The following is a 20,992-nucleotide window of genomic DNA, read 5'->3' as shown; positions in this document are numbered from 1 at the left end:
TTGAAGCTCAAGGTGCAAAGACATCAGAGACGTAGAGGGTGGATTCAAAGTGGTAGGCTCCATCTGGCCTACTGAAGCAGAATACACTCTTCACAACCCCGAAAGTAGAGGACTCCAGAAAGAAGAAAGACAATGGAGCCAAGAAAGCAAGTTTCTGGCCCATCACCTCCCTTGGCTTTGAAAACAACCCACTCAAGGTGGAAGTCTGAGCTGAGCTGTCCAATGCCAAGGCACTGAAAGAAGAGTCGACTCCAACCTCTTGGATCCGACAGGGATGCTTCAGAGCAACATTTGGATCGAACCAGACAGACCTGGAAAGCTTGGATCCAAGGACTCAAACAACAGGCTGGATTAGAGAAAGAGCTGTAATGGGTGGAGTAGTAGATGATCAGACTTCCTGACCCGACGGGATAGGAGCCATAAGAACTCCAATCTGAATATGAGCCATGAGGAATTTCCTCATCATTCTCTCCATATCTGCTTCAGTGAGACTCCTGGAGGAAAACCTTTCTAGGAAGGGAGAAGGCACTCTGGATGGGAATGGATCCAGATGAGGAAGATAAGTTGTCCTCGGTAAAAGCTAAGGATCGGATACCAGTTTGATTGGATCTGACAAAGGTCAGACTGTAACTAATTTTGGATCCTCTCTTTCTTTTTAGGTTCTGAGGAGGAAGAGGCTGAAGATTCAAAAGGTTTAGATCTTTTAGCAGGGTATCTAGTCTTGTGTTTGGGGGGACTGAGACCCAGTAATGGCCTTGGAGAAGGAAGTTGTCAGAAAGCCTTTCAAAATTCTTTTTTTTTTTCCAGACAGGGCTCAGGAGTTAAACCTGTGACAGATGCTGCATTCTTGCTATAACTGTTCTGGGCCTAAACAGTACACACAAAGCTTATGGACATCATAAAAGGGAAATTTATGCCCACACTTTTTAAATCCTGCTGATGCTTTTTCGGACATCCTGAGAAAGTGGAGAGAATACCACAACAACAAACTAATGTTTTTTTAAAAACTAGAAAGAAAAGGAAGGCTAAATATCAGCGATGGTAAGTTGAAGGGATACAAATATTTGTACAAAGAATAAGAAATTTACCAGCTATGGTATTAGAGAGATACACAATGTGTAAAGTGATAGGGAAGAATAGGCTAGGCCCACCAACAATGGTAAGAAAAAAGTACACTCTAACTGTATGGAAAGTAAATGTTAACAATAATAGCAAAAATAATTTTAAATTTAAACATCAATTAAACAGTTTTAGGAGCCAGTATGTAAAACATGTAAAAAAGAATGATCTTCTATTCAACAACTCAAGAGCTGAAGGCGACCACGTCTAGACGCAAACGTGGCACACGTGATCTAACAGATATTAAGGGTTAGTGCACTATGGGTAAGGAAGGAGCTCAAGAACATTTTGGTGGCTACAAGCTAGTGTAATGGCCAAGTAGGATCAGAGGATCAGATCTGAACCCATTAGTTGAGGAATGATTGAAAATTGACACCATCAGATTGTGTGGTTCTCCCTTTTTGGCAAGCTTAGCCTGACATATGGCTTGAACAGGCATTCTTAAGTGCCCAAGCCATTGCATCCTCCACAGGGATCATGCCAGAGGGAGCAGGCCTGGCAGTCTGAAAGACATGTGGATGCTTTAGTGGTAACATAAAACCAAGCTTTGGAATATATGGCAAAAGTTCAATATTTTTGGAAATATGTTTTTGAAAGTTTCTTCTTTTTCTGCTGAAGGGGAAGTCTGTTGCAGGTGAGTCTGTTGCCATGGTCCCATGCACCAGATCCCTGAGGAGTTTATTCTTACAAAAGATTTTGACAGAATTCAACCAGTATAGTTTTAGAAATAAAGCAAAGGAAAATATTTTAGAAAGTTACACCTTGTTTTTCCCAGCAAAAAAAAAAAAGATGCAGTATGGCCATCCTTGGAAGGAATCTATCTATAGCAAGAACATTTACATTTCCTGACATTCATAAGCAATTTTTAATAACTTTTCCACAGAAAAAGGAAGGCTCTTCAAAAGGGATACTTTTTTGCCTTACATTTTAGCTGCAGCCAACTGCTTATATGCTGATAAGCTATGGAGAAGTCTGTGTAAATGTACCCAAGGCATGAAAGTTCTAATTTTTGGTGTGCCTGCACATCCCTCTTATACCAGCATATAATCTTGTGCCAAGAGCAGAGAAAAGTACAGTTTTGTACCTACCATAAATGTAGATGTTCGAGGATTCCATTGCTGCAGTCCTTACTATTGGGTATAGTCCGCATCCAGTCGGCCCGAATACCAGAGTATAAGGCTGACGTCGGTCATGGCGCATTAGACTGACGTCAGTACGTCAGGGTACTAATGCGCATGACCGGCGCCATATCCTCAGTCTTTTCTTGCCCCAGATGTCAGAAGACCCTAAAAAGACAAGGCCCAAAATACCTGCACCAAAACATGAACAAGATATACAAAAATATAAGCAGGTAAACTCACCTACACTACCACCCCTAAACACAGAGGGGAAGGAGGGAGGGTAAATTGGACTGCAGCAATGGAATCCTCGAACATCTACATTTATGGTAGGTACAAAACTGTACTATGTTCTTCGTCTTCCATTGCTGCAGTCCTTACTATTGGGTAGAATCCCAAAGCAGAGGTAAGGGAGGCTGGCAAATCATAAAGAAGCAGGAGCAGACAACATGCCTTGCAAAACAGTTGTGGCAAAACCAGCCCTAGACTTAGAGTAGATAGGAAGGTGATAATGCTTAGAGAAAGTATGCACAAGTAGCTGCTTCCAAAATATCCTTAGTTGCCACCCCCCGTAGAAATGCTGTTGAAGTGGCAGTAGCCCTAGTGGAATGAGGCCTAATCCCAGCTGGAACCACCATGCCATGATGGGAATAACAAAATGCAATGCAAAAGCCAATCCACCTAGAAATAGTTTGTGTTGACACAGGCTTGCCCTGCGAACTCAAAGCAAAAGAAACAAACAACTGCTGAGACTGCCTAAAATCCTTAGTCCTGCTTAAGTAATAACGCAATTGCCTGTGTACATCTAAAGTATGCAAAATCTTTTCCCCTTTATTTTGGGGGTCTGCATAAAAAGTAGGCAAATGAATAGTTTGGTTTAAAGCCACACTAGAAACCACCTTAGGCATAAAGGAAGGATTAGTACGGAAGGATACCCTATCCTTATGGAAAATCAAAAAGGGCTCGACTGCCATAAGGGCCTGCAACTCAGACACCCTTCTTGCAGAAGTAATAGCCAAGAAAAAAGCAGTCTTCCATGACAAACATTTCAATTCAGCAGTAGCCGCAGGCTCAAAAGGTTGTAGAGTAAGTCTTTCCAACACAAAATTGAGATCCCAAGCAGGAGTAGGAGCTCTACGTGGGGGTCTTATATTCTTTGCCCCTCTAAGAAACTGCTTGAACAAAGGATGTGAAAACAAAGGTGGGTCACAATCATAGTGAGCTGAAATTGCTGCAGCATGAATCTTAAGAGAAGAGAAGGACAACCCTTTGTCCAATAACTCGGTAAGATATTGAAGAGCCACACTCAAATTAGGCTCAGAAATCTCCAAATTCTTTGCTGTACTCCAAAATAAAAATCTCTTCCATTTTGCTGCGTACACTCTCTTTGTACTAGGTCGTCTAGCTTCCATAATCACATTTAAAACTTGTTGAGGAAGTGGAGACCTGCTGTGTTTCAACACAGAATATGCCAGGCTGTTAGATGAAGAGAGTGAAGCTTGACATTGAGCAGATGACCGTCCTTCTGAGATAACAGATGAGGAATCAGAGGTAAAGGCCATGGAGGCTTCTGTACCAGACTCCGTAGTAGTGGGTACCAGTGTTGCCGAGGCCAATCTGGAGCTATCAAAACCATCCTTGGCCTGTCTTGTCTGACCTGTAATAGTACCTTTGGAAGAAGAGGCAGAGGTGGAAAGGCATACACAGGAAGATTTTCCCAACTGAAAGACAGAGCATCCACTTTCCAAGCTGTGTGATGAAACCCCTTTGTGCAATACTTTGGCAGCTGGTGGTTTAGTGGAGAAGCGAACAGATCTATGTCTGGAGTTCCCCATGACACTGTCAATGTCTGAAATACATGAAGATCCAGTTTCCACTCGTGGGGATCCATGATTTGTCTGCTTAACACATCTGCTAAGGAGTTCCGTGCTCCTGGCAGAAACCTTGCCTGAAGAGTTAGTTGCAAGCTTAGCGCAGTCTCCCATAAAATCATTGCTTGCCTGCACAGAGGATAAGAATGTGTTCCCCCTTGTTTGTTGAAGTACCACATGACAGTTGTGTTGTCTGTTAGAATCAACACTTGCCCTGGAAGAAGTAACTCTTTGAAATCCAGCAATGCGAACTGGACTGCCAACATCTCCTTTATGTTGATATGTAGATGCTGAAGTCTGGCAGGCCACTCGTCTTGTATCCACTTTCCATTGAGATGAGCTCCCAAAGCAATGTCTGAGGCATCTGTCAGCAAAATCCGACTCGCCTCTGGCCGGGTCACAGAGAGTCCCTTGTTTTAGGTGACATTCCTGAGCCCACCAGAAAAATTCACTGTGATGGCAAGGTATTATTTAAATGACAGTGTTGAAATCCTGGCAGTGCTGTGTCCATACAATTTTGAGATACCATTGTAACTTCCTCATATGCAGTTTGGCATTGGGAAGCACCAGAATACAAGATGCCATGAACCCTAATGCTTGAAGGACTGTCTCTGCAGTCAGCACGGACTGATGAGATAGTTGATGGAAGTAAAGTGACAGACTCTTTTGTTTGTCCGGGGTTAAAAAGGCCATCTGGGCTGCTGTATTCAGTCTCACACCCAGAAAGCACATGGCTTGAGAGGGTACTAGACTGGACTTTATTTCGTTCACAGAATACCCTAGGCATCTTAGCACTATAGAGGGTACTAGACTGGACTTTATTTCGTTCACAGAATACCCTAGGCACCTTAGCACTGCTATAAGATATTCCAGATGCTGTAGAAGGTCTTCCTTTTCTTGAGTCAGAATCAGGTAGCCGTGTAAACAAGGATAGATTAGAAGTCCTCGGAGCCTGAAGTAAGCTATTACAGGAGCCAGAACCTTTGTGAATACGCTGGGCGCAGTAGATAAGCCAAAGGGCAATGCAGAGAACTGAAAATGAGAATCTCCAGCTCGAAACCGCAGAGACTTCCTGTAACTTAGCCTGATAGGCACATGAAGGTAAGCTTCCTTGAGATCTAAAGTTACCATCCAGTGATCATTGCCCAGCAGGGGAAAAGCAGTTGTAAAGTCAACATCTTGAACTCGGGAATGTCCAGATAAGTGTTGAGGAGAGATAAATCCAAAAGCAGTCTCCACGCGTTACCCTTCTTTGGTACTAGGAACATGCGAGAATAAAATCCTAGGCCCCTTACTGAGACAGGGACTGGCTGAATGATGTCCAACACCCATCTGTCTGGAGTAATTAAATCCCAATTTTCTTGGAAAAGAGACAGTTGTCCATCAAAAGGAGCTGCCAGACGAGAATCTACTGGCAGCTGAAAAGGCAGGCCATTGGGTCTGTTTACGAAAGGACTGACCCCTGCCCTCACCAGAAGTCTGAGCAGGTGAACTCTCTGTTCTAGGTCTAAAAAAAAAAACCTTGAGCCCTGCCCCTACCACGCCTAGACCTACCCCTAGACTGGGAATCATAAGCAGGATATGTCCGGGCCTTAGCAGGCCAATTTCTACTAAACTTCGGTGGCTGTACCTGCAAAAAATCTTTAACAGTTTGCATAGACTTAGCTTTGTCCTCCATATCCTTTAAAACTGCTTCCACAGGCGAACCAAACAACACATCAGACTGTAAAGGAGCATCCAAAATCCATGTCTTAACATGCCAAGCCAAAATTTTGATCCCTCAACCAGGCATGCCTGCGAAGAACAGAACTAGTGGCAGCCACCCTTGAGGAGGCCTGCACCGCATCAAAACCACATTGCAAAGAATGCTTGTCCACTTGTTCAGACACAGAAACAAAATCCAGCAAGTCTTTACAAGCAATACCTTCTGACAAAGCATGCAACTTAGATTTCAATTGTGAAAGGAGATAATTTAGATATTTCATCATGTGAAACCGACAACTCAACGCTCCCATGGCTAGAGTGGAAGAAGTATACACTGTTTTACTCCACCTATCTAACACCCTTGCCTCTTTGTCAGTGGGAACAGGATCTTTAATCACAGAGGCCGTAACCCCTTTAGGCCCCTGAGAAACAGTGTCTGGGTCCGCCCTAGGACTCTTAAACAAATACTTATGAGCTGCGGGCACCCTATAGTACCTATCAGGTTTAACAGGAGCAGGAGGCAAAGAACCAGGGTACAGGGAAGCCTCCGCAAAAACATCGTCCACCACATTCAACACAGGAGGCATAGCTAAGGGCCTATGCTGGGGTAAAAACAAGAATTCCCTAAGCCACTTCCTGGAATCAGAGTAATCCTGGCCATCCCATTTAAAGTGCTCCCACATGGAATGCAGAGTCTCTGAAAATGAAAAATCCTCAGGAGGAGAAGCCGAAGGAGTGGCATCATCCACATCAGAATCAGAATAATGAGGATACTCCTGCAAATCTTCCAGAAGACTCAGAAGCCCCTGAACCCTGTTCAAAACTGTCAAACTCAGGTTCCACTCTAGGCCTCTAATCAGGAGGGCCCATAGAACCTCCAAGCATAGTAATCAAATCTTCTGCCATGTTAAGCATATGTTTCTTAGGTACAGAACCTGAAAGGCTAGGAGAAGCCCCTACTAAAGCCGAAGTTGGCCTACCTCTAAAAGAAGGTTTGGCAACAGAAGGAGAGGCTCTAACTACTTCGGGAAGAGAGGGAAGAATAGTTACATGAGAAGCCCCCTCAGCCTGGCCTGCCCCCAGAGAGGGTACATCCAGTAACAGTAAAGTTTCTGCCTGAGACTCCATAGAAACTCCTGGCAAAACCTCTGGCTCCACCGAGCCACCTAAAGAACCGACGTCCAGGACTGCCGGTGCATCAACCCTAGGCTTCGCTGTTGTGTCCTTGTGCTTCCTGGATGAAGCGGGCGTCGGAGCATCCGACGGCATTTCATAATTGCATCCCAAACACTAATCTGGCACAGTCTAACCTCCTCCCAATAGTGTGTTTGTTAAACCTAGCACAAGAGCGGCCACCAACAACGTCGTGCTCAGGCCCTAAACAAGGTATACACAACGTATGGTAATCCCTATGAGGTACGTGTTTCCCACAAGAAATACAATTATACACTTTTTCTGACATCCGGTTAAATACTGAGGCAAGAAAAAACAAAAATGTTCCCCAACGGGGTACTTAGCCAACTCTGATTCGGTCTGAAACTCCGGTTTCGGAAATATTTCAGAACGCCAACCTGCACTCGCAAAACAGCTTCTGCATCGGATCTCGCGGCAAAAAAGACTGAGGATATGGCGCCGGTCATGCGCATTAGTACCCTGACGTACTGACGTCAGTCTAATGCGCCATGACCGACGTCAGCCTTATACTCTGGTATTCGGGCCGACTGGATGCGGACTATACCCAATAGTAAGGACTGCAGCAATGGAAGACGAAGAACATCAGTGAGAAAAGAAGGAGCCCAAAGTTTTGCAGACTGGCCAGATGTCTGATATCCTTAGCAGGCTGCATCCGATATAAAATTATGGCTACTGCAACAGTGATGTAAGGAAGAACATTTCCCTATTTCTGGAATCTGTTTCCCTCAAACAGAAAATTATCCCTGCATTCTTCTCACTACTGTCACAAGCCCGTTCTGCTCTTGGTGACCCAAACAGGGTGAGACCAACATCCTACAACCTTTTCCTAACTTTATCACTATAATTTCCTCTCCTCTGGCTAATAATCTGTGCCAGAAGAGTTACAGGTCATGTGTACGCTACACTACTGAATACCTATCCCTCATATCCTCCCCACTGCAGCATCTACTTTTGTGTTATTAGCAAAGACACTGATTCTGTTACTCCTGAAATACAACTTAATGTAATAATACATACTGGACCCAGAATTAATCTCTGCAATACTCAAGTCACTTTATTTGTTCTTGACAACATCTTCTTCACCACAATCCTCTGTCTTTAACTTCAGCTATACCACAAATCCCACTTCTCAAACTCTGCAGCTTTCCACTAAATCATCTACATGGGACCAACTCAAATACTTTGGTGAAGTCTCTGTAGCCTCTATGCTGTTTGGACCTTTAATACCCATCAGACTTCTTGAGTGTTACACTCCAAAACAAAACATTAAAATCTTTGGAACAAGAGCTGCTTGAAGTCGGCAAGGTTATTTCTGGAAACAGATTACCTATATTTTACTTAACTAGCCATGACCCTGCATAATTCTCTATATGGTGCTGTGTAAAATTCCATCCCAAGCAGTTCCTTTAAATTCTTCAAAATTTTAAGAATACAAAAAGTTCTTCCTGACTACTAAAATGAAGCTCTTTGACAAAACGCCAACTGCATGCAACATTTAACCAACTGCAGTACCAAAGCAAAAGCATGAACTTACCATCTTCCCTCCTGTGGCTTTCATATGTTGCCTCTCTGCCAACCAGTGCTTATCTTGTGGATCAGCTGCATACTGAAAAATATAAAATGCAGGCCAGAATTAAGTCTTTATGGGGAGAATCTTGTACAAATAATAAACCAAAAACCATTACCATGTGATAAATGAAGTAATTATTTGCAAATACACATATCTGCCCATACTATTTTTCATAACCTATTTTAAAATGCATATTTGAACATTATGCAATCTTCTTTATCCAGTAATACGGACAACTCATTTCTGTATATACTGCTGTGTAAAATATTTCCATTTGCATGTTGAAAAGTCATTTACTTAGGCTAGAAAACTTTTATATGCAGTTCCATTTTGTAGGACAACAGTCTCAAGCCACATTAAACACTGATTCCAAAACGTTCATTACAGCAGGATTATAACAAAATTCATTCACCAACTCAGTAAATCTCCCCAAATTGAGGGGAAAAAGGCTTGCAATTCAAATCTGGCATCCAACTGTCTGTGGGCTCACACTGGTAAGCAAATGCTCAACTACACAGGTGATCAACAGCAAAGAGGAAATGGTAGACTCCAGAAACATGAAATGGATGACCATGTTGCCAAAAGGGAACACACCGGGGAACACTGACATGATGGTTCTTTGCACCTGAAGAGGCGGCCAGACTTTCATTACACACTCTCTCAGTTAACCTAGGACTAAATGCAGGTTGAGAAGTTATACATTGCATGGTTATGTGGTGTCAGCACTGAAACAAAAATAGCAACATACAGGACATACAGGCAACCATATCTAGCACTAGGTGACCTAGGCAGCTGTTGGCCCAGTACTATCTGGAAGTCCCTGACCTGGATATAAAAATAAACACTCCACATCAAAGAACTTCACTCTGTCAAAAATAGTGCCAACAATAATGTTCAATTTAATCTGAAGTCTCCCCATCTGCTCAGCCTACCTACAAAACATCACCTGCCCAGCATCAGCAAAGACGTCCAGCATGATCTGACTTAAAAAATTCAGGGAATATGATTTGATATAACTGAAATGCTCAAACATACAGCAGTCAGCAGAAATTGTCAGTAAAGCTGTTGAGTGCTCACACACGGAACTAAGCAGAGGCCTGTCAGCACAGTATCTATCTGCAGTGCAGGAGATTTCACACAAAGAAGTTAGCCATAACACAGTCTGCATGGGGGAAACTTACTTGAATTTGGGACATTAAAGCATGAATTCTGAAACATGACAATCATTCTAAAGTACAAATTCGGAACTTGTACAGGGGAGATTCATGTTTTATACAAGTGTGTGTATACTTCTGAATCTTGGATATCTTCCTTCAGTATGGACTGCAAAAGATTTCTGCCTCCAGTATGAATATCTGCCTATGACTGATTGCAGAAAATTCAAGGTAAGTCACTTGGGAGTACAATTAGTTAGTAATACCAACTTATTGCTTAGAATATACAAGTTTTTATTCAACATGTCCACTGTTTGATTAACTGACTTGCTCAAAATGACACAGTTTTGTCCATTTCTTGTGAACTTTGTTGCTTTCTGGCACATTATTGTGGATTGCAATAATTAAATAATGATGGGCATGAGTTTCAGACTATGCATCATTCAGAAAACACTTGTTAATGCAAAACATTTTATTATAACAACTTTCAATATATATAAGAGAAACATTTAGAATCTGCTCATCATTTTTTTTTGGTCTTTGTCTCTGTTTTGAACTAAGAAGTTGAACATGAGGCCTGTTAAGTCCGGGTGAGTCATACCTGCTGGGTAAGATAGAAGGTCCGCAGCTGAATCTAGAATCCATGGTGGATGTAGAAGGCGAGGCCAAAAGAAGAGAAAACAAATCTGACGAGGACAGTAAGGGGCAATGAGGATAATTCTGCTCTTCAATCAAGAAGCTTTCCTTAAAAACTTGGGTATGAGGGATAAAGGGGGATAGGAGTAATGGAGACAGGAGGGCCAAGCATGAAGTAGCGCATATCTCCCGGTGACTCCCCCATGGGGAGATCAGGGAAAAGAACCTGCTGCATTTGTTGTTGAGGGATTAGGCAAATAACATGGTTGGCCCCATCGATGGAATAGTCGCTCTGCTATGTTGACACAGACACCACCTTGTGAGGCATCAAAAATGAACCTGCTTAACTTGTCTGCAATCATGTGCATTGCTGTCAGAAAGTGACTAGAAAAGATTGCCCATTGCCATACTCTCATAGCTTCTCGACAGTTAGGGTACGTTCTGATTCCCCTGTTTGTTGTTGTACCATACTACTGACATACTGTCCGTCTGGATTTCAATAATCCTGGTTGGGAGAGGTCTTGAAAAACCTGCAATTCTAGCAGGACTGCTCTCATCTCCAGGACACTGATATACATCATGGCCTCTTCTGAGACCATGTGCCTTGGACTGCCCTTCCCAAGAAATGCTCTCCCCCCCAGGAGTTGAGAGGTGTCTGTGGTCACTGTGGCCTTGGGTTGAGGGAACAAAAAGACGGCCTTTGTGGAGCTGACTGGAGTGACTCCACCAAAGAAGGTAATTTTTGCACACTTCAGTAATCTCGACTGGCATAGATAATGGGTGCTGGAGAATAGAGTGTCCATTGAAAGATTCTCCTATGGAATCTGGCAAGCTATACAAGGGTGACTGCCACTGCTAAGGATCACAAGCTTTGAAGCATCAGTTGTGCCAGAAGGGAAGAATTTCAAATGATCTTCTTGAACTGGAAATGAATGATTTCTATTCGAGACTGAGTGCTGACCCTGGCACCAAAACCGTAGGAGCCAATGCCATGGCAGCACCATTCAGCCCCGGAACAACAGATGATGACTGCGGCAGAGGAACAGCAGTGGCAACTGAGCTCGGAGCAGACAGAGTAGGTTACAAAGACTTTGCTTTTTTCCTAGGTAGTTCGGAGGAGAATCGCACGGGAGAAGATCTCCTGGACTCTTGGGACTCCCTGGGCTTTTTAGGTTAATGAAATAAAGTGGACATCATCAGATGTTTTATTCTAGGATCATGACCTTAAAAGAGAAAATCCCAGCAGCTATCTGCTGCAGAGGGCCTTCAAAGCCACAGCTACTGGGGTATTGGGAGCCAACTACTTTAAATCATTTGTTATAACAGCAACTGTATACATAACAGCCACCTCTTAGCGTGGGAGAAGACAAAAGTACAGTTTTGTACCTACCATAAATGTAGATGTTCGAAGATCCACATTGCTGCAGTCCTTACTTATGGGTAGTCCGCGGTCCTCGGTCGGCCCAAATACCAAAGTATTAGGCTGACGTCGGTCATGGGTGCCTAGAACTGACATCAGAGCGTCAGGGTATAAAGGTGCATGATCGACGTCATATCCTCAGTCTTTTCTTGCCCCAGATGTCAGAAGGCCAAACAAGAAAGGCCACAGCCAAAAACAGAATACCTCCCAAAAACATGCCCAACAACAACCATCACCTAAAGCATAGCACCCTGTTAAACTACAGTGGGGAAGGAGGGAAGGTAAATTGGACTGCAGCAATGTGGATCTTCGAACATCTACATTTATGGTAGGTACAAAACTGTACTATGTTCTTCATCTCACATTGCTGCAGTCCTTACTTATGGGTAGAATCCCAAAGCAACGGGAAAGGGAGGTTGGTAAAAATCATAAAGCATTAGGGGCTGCTAAAATGCCCTGTAAAATTGCAGTGGCAAATCCAGCCCTAGACTTAGAATAGAGAGGAAGGTGGTAATGTTTAGAAAAAGTATGCACTGAACTCCAAGTAGCTGCCTCCAAAATATCTTTTGTAGCTACCCCCCTTAGAAAGGCCGTGGAAGTAGCAGTAGCCCTAGTGGAATGAGGCCTGATTCCAGCCGGAATCTCCTTACCATGATGGGAATAACAGAAAGAAATACAAAACCCAATCCATTTAGACATAGTTTGTTTTGAAACAGGTTTACCCTGTGAACCCAAGGCAAAAGAAACAAACAACTGCTGAGACTGTCTGAACTCCTTGGTTCTGCTCAAATAATAACGCAACTGCCTGTGAATATCCAAAGTATGCAAAATTTTCTCGCCTTTATTTTGGGGGTTTGCATAAAAAGTAGGCAAATGAATAGTTTGGTTTAAGGCCACACTAGAAACCACTTTAGGCATAAAGGAAGGATTAGTACGCAAAGATACCCTATCCTTATGAAAAATCAGGAAAGGCTCCACTGCCATGAGGGCCTGTTATTCAGAAACCCTTCTTGCAGAGGTAATGGCCAACAAAAAAGCAGTTTTCCATGACAAATACTTTAACTCGGCCGAAGCTGCAGGCTCAAAAGGTTGTAGAGTAAGCTTTTTCAACACAAAATTGAGATCCCAAGCAGGAGTAGGAGCTCTACGTGGGGGTCTTATATTCTTTGCCCCTCTAAGAAATTGCTTAAACAAAGGGTGAGAGAATAAAGGAGGGTCACAATCATAGTGAGCAGAAATGGCTGCAGCATGGACCTTTATCGAGGAGAAAGACAAACCCTTGTCCAATAACTCAGTAAGATATTGAAGAGCAACACTTAAATCAGGTTTGGAGACATCAAAGTCCTTTCCTTTGCTCCAAATAAAAAATCTCCTCCATTTATCAGCGTAAACTTTCCTGGTACTAGGCCTCCTGGCCTCCAAAATAACATTCAAAACTTGTTGTGGAAGCTGAGACCCTCCAGAGTCTAAAACAGAATATGCCAGGCTGTTAGATGCAGAGACTGAATCTTGACATTGAGGAAGTGATTGCCCTCTTGTGACAAAAGGTGCGGAATCAAAGGCAGAGGCCATGGAGGTTCTCGTACTAGACTCCTCAGTAGTGGGTACCAGTGTTGTCGAGGCCAATCTGGTGCTATCAAAATCATGGTTGGCTTGTCTTGTCTGGCCTTCAAAAGTACCTTGGGAAGAAGAGGCAGAGGTGGAAAGGCATATACATGCAGATTGTTCCAACTGAATGATAGAGCGTCCACCTTCCAAGCTGTGTGATGAAACATTTTGTGCAAAACTTTGGCAACTGGTAATTTAGTGGAGAAGCGAACAGAACTATGTCTGGAGTCCCCCATAACACTGTCAATTTTTGAAATACATGAGGATCCAATTTCCATTCGTGAGGATCCACTATTTGTCTGCTCAACACATCTGCTAAGGAGTTCTGTGCTCCTGGTAGAAACCTTGCTTGAAGATTGAGGTGTAGATTGAGAGCAGTTTCCCACAAAATCATCGCTTGTCTGCAAAGAGGGTAAGAATGGGTTCCTCCTTGCTTGTTGATGTACCACATGACAGTAGTGTTGTCTGTTTGAATCAACACCTGCCCTGGGTGAAGTAAGTCTTTGAAAGCCATCAATGCAAACTGGACTGCTAACATTTCCTTCAAGTTGATATGCAAATGTTGGAGTTTGACAGGCCACGTGTCTTGCACCCATTTTCCATTGAGGTGTGCTCCCCAAGCCTTGTCCGAGGCATCTGTCATTAGAATCTGACTCGCCTCTGGCCGGGTCACAGAGAGTCCCTTGTTTAGGTGACATTCCTGAGCCCACCACAAAAACTCCTTCTGAATGCAAGGTATTATCTGAATGACAGTGTCTAGATCTTGGCAGTGCTGTGTCCATACATTTTGAGATACCATTGAAGCTTCCTCATATGCAATTTGGCATTGGGAAGCACCAGAATACAAGATGCCATGAACCCCAAGGCTTGAAGGACTGTCCTTGCAGTCAGCCTGGACCGTAGAGACATTTGATGAAAATAAAGAGAAAGGCTTCTTTGTTTGTCCGGGGTCAAAAGGCCATCTGGGAAGCTGTATTCAGTCTCACACCCAGAAAGCACATGTCCTGAGAGGGTACTAGACTGGACTTTGTTTCGTTCACAGAATACCCTAGGCATCTTAACACTGCCATCACATACTGTAGATGTTGAAGAAGTTCGTCCTTTTCCTGTGCAATAATCAGGCAATCGTCCAAATAAGGATAAATCTGAATTCCTCTTAGTCTGAAAAAGGCTATCACTGGAGCCAGAACCTTTGTGAACACTCTGGGCGCAGTAGATAAGCCAAAGGGCAATGCAGAGAACTGATAATGTAAATTTCCAGCCTGAAAACGCAGGTACCTCCTGCAAGTGGGCCTGATAGGAACATGAAGGTAAGCCTCTTTGAGATCCAGAGTAACCATCCAGTGATCTTTTCCCAACAGAGGTAAAAGCTGTTGTAAAGTCAGCATCTTGAACTTTGGAATGTCCAGATAAGTGTTGAGGATAGATAAATCCAAAATTGGTCTCCACGTGTTCCCTTTCTTTGGAACTAGAAACAGGCGAGAATAAAATCCTAGGCCCACTTCTGACAGAGGAACTGACTGTATAGCTCCCATTTGAAGAAGTAAAGAAATTTGTTTGTGAGCCTCTATCCTTTGCCGAGGAGGGACGTCTGGCATGCCCTTGAAAGGAGGCATGGTATGGAAATAGAACTTGTAACCTCGGTTTATAATGTCCAATACCCATTTGTCCTGGGTAACTAAATGCCAATTTTGTTTGAAAAGAGCCAACTTTCCTCCCAAAGGAGCTGCCAGGCAGGAAGAATCTGGCAGCTGAAAACGCAGGTCATTGGGCCTGTTTACGAAAGGACTGACCCCTGCCTTCACCGGCAGATTGAGCAGGCGAACTCCATTGTCTCGGCCTGAAGGTACTCTGAGCTCTGCCCCTACCACGCCTAGATCTACCCCTAGACTGAGAATCAGAAGAAGGGTACGTCCACCCCTTAGTAGGCCAATTTCTACTAAACTTTGGAGGTTGTACCTGCAAAAAATCTTTAACAGTCTGCATAGACTTAGCCTTGTCTTCCATTTTCTTTAAGACTGACTCCACAGGAGGACCAAACAAAACTTCAGACTGTAAAGGGGCATCCAGAAAACATGCTCAGACAAATTCTGTTCCTTAAGCCAGGCGTGCCTACGAATAACTGAACCAGTTGCAGCCACCCTAGAAGAAGCCTGTAAAGCATCAAAACCACATTGCAAAGAGTGCTTTCCCACCTGTTCAGAAACATGCACTAAATCCTGCAATTATTTACACTCTATACCCTCTGCTAAAGCATCCACTTTAGATCTTAGCTGAGAAAGAAGGAAATTCTGATACTTCAACATATGAAACTGGCAGTTCAAAGCTCTCATCGCTAAAGTAGAAGAGGTATACACTTTCTTACCCCATCTATCCAAAGCTCTAGCTTCCTTATCCAGAGGAACCGGATTCTTAACAACAGAGGCTCTAACACCCTTAGGCCCCTGACTAATAGTTTCTGGGTCCGCCCTAGGACTCTTATACAGATATTTATGAGCCTCAGGCACCCTATAATACCTGTCCGGTTTAACTGGAGCAGGAGGCACAGAATCTGGATTAAGGGAAGCCTCTGAGAAAACATCCGAAACAACATCCAAAACCGGAGGTATAGCTAAGGGTCTATGCTGTGGCAAAAACAAGAACTCCCTGAGTCTCTTCCGTGAATCAGAGTAATCCTGTCCTTCCCACTTAAAATGCTCCCTCATGGAATGCAGAGTTTCAGAAAATGAAAAATCCTCTGGAGGAGAAGCAGAAGGAGTGGAATCCTCTGCATCAGAATCAGAATAAGGAGGGAAATCTTGAATGTCTTCAGCAGAAGACTCAGAATCATCTGAGGCCTGCTCCAAACTTTCCAACTCTGGCTCCATCCTGGGCCTCTTATCAGGAGGGGGCATAGAACCTCTAATTAAAGTAATCAAATCCTCTGCCATTTTAAGCATGTGCTTTTTAGGCACAGACCCTGAAGAACCAGAACTGACACCAGAGGAAGGCAAAACAGACCTGCCCTTAGAAGGAGCCTTAGGAACAGTAACAGAAGGCCTAACCACCTTAGGCATAGAAGGGAGAATAGTAACCTGAGAGGCCCCTTCAGCCTGACCTGCCTCCCGAGAGGCCACATCTTGTAAAATCAAAGTTTCCCCCTGGGACTCAACAGAAACTTCAGCCGGATCCAGCTGTTCAGCTGCAGCTTCTAAAGATCTGGCGTCTGTAACAGACGAATCATCCTGCCTAGGCTTTAAAGATTTGTCTTTGCGCTTCTTAGTAGAAGCCGGCGTCGGAACATCCGACGGCATGTTATAATTACACCTCTTGCCAAAGACTAACCTAGCGCAATCTAACCTCCGTTTTATAGTGCGCTTATTAAACCTAGCACAAAACCGACACCCGACTACGTTGTGCTCCGGTCCCAAACAAGGAATACAAAGCGAGTGGTAATCCCTATGCGGTATCTGTTTCCCACAAGAAATACAATTATTCACTTTTTCTGACATCCGGTAAGTAACTGAGGCAAGAAAAAACAAAAATATTCCCCAACGGGGTACTTAGCCCAACTTGGTATCGGTCTGAAACTCCGAAACCGAAAAATTTCAGAACGCCGAACGGCACTTGCAACGCTGCTTCTGCATCGGACCATGCGGCAAAAAAGACTGAGGATATGACGTCGATCATGCGCCTTTATACCCTGATGCTCTGATGTCAGTTCTAGGCACCCATGACCGACGTCAGCCTAATACTTTGGTATTCGGGCCGACCGAGGACCGCGGACTACCCATAAGTAAGGACTGCAGCAATGTGAGATGAAGAACATCTGTACTACTGTATATGGTTACCTTAAAGATTACAGATGGTAAACTGTTGAGGTCTCATTTGTACGTATTACCACACAAGGTCTACAAATCAAAAAGGGCTACCAAAAGCTCAGACCCATACACGTTCCTGCAGTCAGCCTATAGCTCTGAAATCAACTGCAAAAGGCTATGGTAACCTTAGAGACTGGTTTGCCCATAGCAGGAGAAAAAGAAACTAACTGGTCAGATTTTATGAATCTTTTTGTTCCGTGAAGGTAAAAATGTAATTGTCTAAGAACATCTAGGAAATTTAGGCAATACTCACCTCTGTTTGAAAAATCAGGAAAAACTATGGGAAGCTGCATCATCTGGTTGATTAGTCTCAGAAACTATTTTTGGTAGAAAGGACAGATTAGTTCACAAGAACACCCTGTCTTTATGGAAGGTTAAGGAAGGAGGCTTGCAGGATAAAGCTTGTAGCTCTGATATTCTCCTAGCAGAAGTAATAAAAATAAAAAATAAGGTTTTCCATGATAAATACTTCAAATTGCAACTTACTTATAGGTGGCTCAAATGCGGCATTAATAATGGACTGTAGTACCAGATTCAAGTCCCAAGGTGTGGAAGGATCCTTGTATGGATGTCTGAGCAATAAGGTTCCTTTCAGAAAGGCTTTACAAAGCTTTTGAGACATTAGAGCTGTATCATTTAAACCACTGTGAAAGTTGTAAATTGCAGCTAGCTGTACTCGTACAGTAGAGGAGGAAGACCCTGCATTGAAAAGCAATGCTAAGAATTTTTAAGACCTTATCTACTGGTGCAGAATACTTCCACGGTGGTGCAGCGGTAGCATTGTTGCCTCACAGCAAGAGGTTCTCCCGTTCGATTCTCGGCTGGAGTGCGGGGATTGCCTTCTGTGTGGAGTCTACATGTCCTCCCCGTGGTTGGGTGGGCGTTCGAAAGACATGCGTAAATGGGCGTGCCTTTGTTGAAGGTTGAACGTTGAGCTGGCACCTCGGCGTTCGTGAAACTCTACTGCCAATCATTAGCGGACTGGAGTTCCGCTGTGGTGACCCCTAACCGGGAAAAGCCGAAATACAACATCAACATCTACTGGTGCAGAATATGGGTCAATGTTATTCTCTGTAGCCCTTTGAAAATTTTTGCCACTTGCTATTGAATAATCTTCTAGTCAAAGGTTTATGGGAGGATAAAACAATTTGTTGAACTGGAGTACAGAGACTAGTACGCCTGGCAATCAGTGGAAAGTACAGTTGTGTACACTTATGATAAATGAAGATGTTCGACTGTATTCACTGTTGCAGTCATCACATTTGGGTTATCCCTGCCAGGGTAGCCCTCGGCCAGCCCGAATACCAGAGGCTTAGTATTTTTGCGTCGGTTGCTGTTGCTCCAGGATTGACATCAGGTCGTCAATAGTATAAAGTACGGCAGCCGAAGCCATTACATCAGTTTTTCTTGGCCTAACCTGTCAGGAGACTCTCAGTAGGAGCCAGGTTCTGGTGGAAGAACCCACCAGTAGAAAGCAAATACCAATATGTACCTTGTAAGGAAAGAAGAAAAAAAGGGGGGATAGAGGGAAGGGAACCAGGACTGCAACAGTGAATACACTTGAACATCTAAATTTACGTAAGTATACACAACTGTACTATGTTCTTCATGTTTCACTGTTGTCACCACATTTGGGTTGATTTCCAAAGCTGAGGAAATGGGTGGAGGCAGTCAAGAAACTAGGGGCTGGCTAGGCTGCCCTGCAAGATTGCAGAGGCAAACCCTGCCCTGGATTAGGAGAAGAGAAGCAGGAGGTAATGTCTGGTAAAACTGTGAACAGATGTCCAGGTGGCAGCTTCCAGGATGTCCCTGGTTGAGACTCCTCTGAGGAAAGCTGCAGAGGTGGAGGCTGCTCTGGTGGAGTGAGCCCTGACCCCCTTGGGGGGAGGCTTTCCATGTTGTTTGTAGCAGAAATGGATGCAGTGTGCTATCTATTTGGTAATGGTTTGTTTGGAGATGGCTTTGCCTTCCATCCCTGTAGCAGAGTTAACTAGCAATTGATAAGACTTTCTAAAGGATTTAGTCCTTCTAGATAGAATCTGAGCTATCTGTGCACATCCAGAGAGTGCAGGATCCTTTCCCCCTTGTTCTGGGGATTAGGAAAAAAGGTGGGCAAATGAATGGATTGGTTGAGAGCCACAGTGGACACCACCTTGGACATGAAGGATGGGTTAGTCCTGAGTGATACCCTGTCAGCATGGAAGATGATGAAGGGCTCCACAGCCATGAGTGCTTGCAGCTTGGAGACTCTTCTGGCTGAAGTGACGGTCAGAAGGAAAGCTGTCTTCCAGGTGAGACATTTTAGCTCTGCAGAAGAAGCTGGTTCATAGGGGGGCATGGTAAGCTTTTCCAACACAAAGTTAAGGTCCCAAGCTGGGGTTGGTGCTCTTCTGGGTGGCCTCAAGTTTTTAGTCCCTCTTAGGAACTGTTTGACCAAGGGGTGTGAGAAAAGGGGCTGCTCAGTGGGAAAATGAGCAGAGATAGCTGAGGCATTGCCAATAAACCAAGACGTCTTGACTTGTAAGTAATGAACCAAACCAGCTCCAGGAAAACCTAGTACTTTATTGAACCGAGCACTCGAAACAACACTAGACAAAAAACAACAAAAGACTGTTTCACTAAGCACTTTCACCCATTGTAACAGTTGGGCATCATCAGAGTACTAGGTTTTCCTGGAGCTGGTTTGGTTCATAGCAGAGGCATGAATTTTAATAGAGGAAAAAGAGAGGCCACTGTGTAGTAGGTCAGCTAAGTAATCCAGGTTGAGAGGGAGGGAGGGCTGTGCCGTACTGGCTCCCTTAGCCTGAATCCAGGTGCAGAACCTTTCCCATTTGTCAGCATAAGACTTTCTAGTACTAGGGCATCTGGCCTCACGTATAACATCTAGAACCTGTTTACTGAGGTTGGCAGATTGATCTGGGGTTAGGGAATAAGCCAAGCTGCCAAACTGAGTGTTTGCAATTGGGGATGCATGAATTCCCCTTCTCTCTGGGTCAGGAGGTCTGGAAACTAAGGTAGATGCCATGATGGCAGTGGGGACAGGCTGGCATACCACGGGGTACCAGTGCTGGCGAGCCAGTCTGGAACTATAAGAATTGTCCTTGGTTTTTCCTCCTTTATTTTGAACAGTACCCTGGGATGATAAGTAGTGTAGGAAAGGCACAGACCGATAGACTGACCAAGGGAAAGGACAGGGCATCCACTTTCCAAGCCATGCAGTGATGCTCCCTGGTGCATAATTTGCTGAGCTGACGGGTGTGGGAGCCAAAGAGGTCGACCTTTGGGGTGCTCCATTTCTGAGTTAGTAGGGTGAAGGTTCTTCTGTTGAGCTGCCACACATGTGGGTCCAAAAGACATCTGCTTAATTTGTCTGCCAGACAGTTGAGAGAACCTGGTAGGAATTGTGCTAACAGGTGGAGTTGCAAGGCAGAGGCTGTGTGCCAAAGGGTCATGGCCACCCTGCATAGAGGGTAGGAGTGAGTCCCTCCCTGCTTGTTGATATACCACATTACAGTGGTGTTGTCTGTTTTGATCAGGAGAGCCCCTGGGGAGAGAAGGGGCTTGAAAGCTATCAGGGCGTGCTGGACAGCCATCATCTCTTTTTGGTTAATGTGCAGAGGGATTTGCTGTGGGGGCTCCATTGGCCCTGTATGCACCTGCCGTCCAGGTGTGCACCCCAGGCACAGTCTGATGTGTCTGTGGTGAGGGTCAGGGCAGTGGGGGGTGGTGAGAAGGGTA

At 44.2% G+C, this 20,992-nt stretch overlaps 1 protein-coding gene across 1 annotated transcript in view; it reads right to left on the bottom strand.

The window, feature by feature from the left end:
• DNTTIP1 (deoxynucleotidyltransferase terminal interacting protein 1) overlaps positions 1-20,992 on the bottom strand; it is a 1,330,332-nt gene that overhangs the window by 272,797 nt on the left and 1,036,543 nt on the right. The window contains exon 11 of the mRNA XM_044088998.1: positions 8,541-8,612. Coding sequence (XP_043944933.1) covers positions 8,541-8,612 — 72 coding nt within the window. The remainder of the gene's footprint in view (positions 1-8,540; positions 8,613-20,992) is intronic.

This window comes from Protopterus annectens, chromosome 12.part0, assembly GCF_019279795.1.
Source record: "Protopterus annectens isolate FY-2018-M chromosome 12.part0, PAN1.0, whole genome shotgun sequence".
NCBI classification, from domain to species: domain Eukaryota; kingdom Metazoa; phylum Chordata; order Ceratodontiformes; family Protopteridae; genus Protopterus; species Protopterus annectens.
This window is presented reverse-complemented; position numbering and strand designations above follow the sequence as displayed.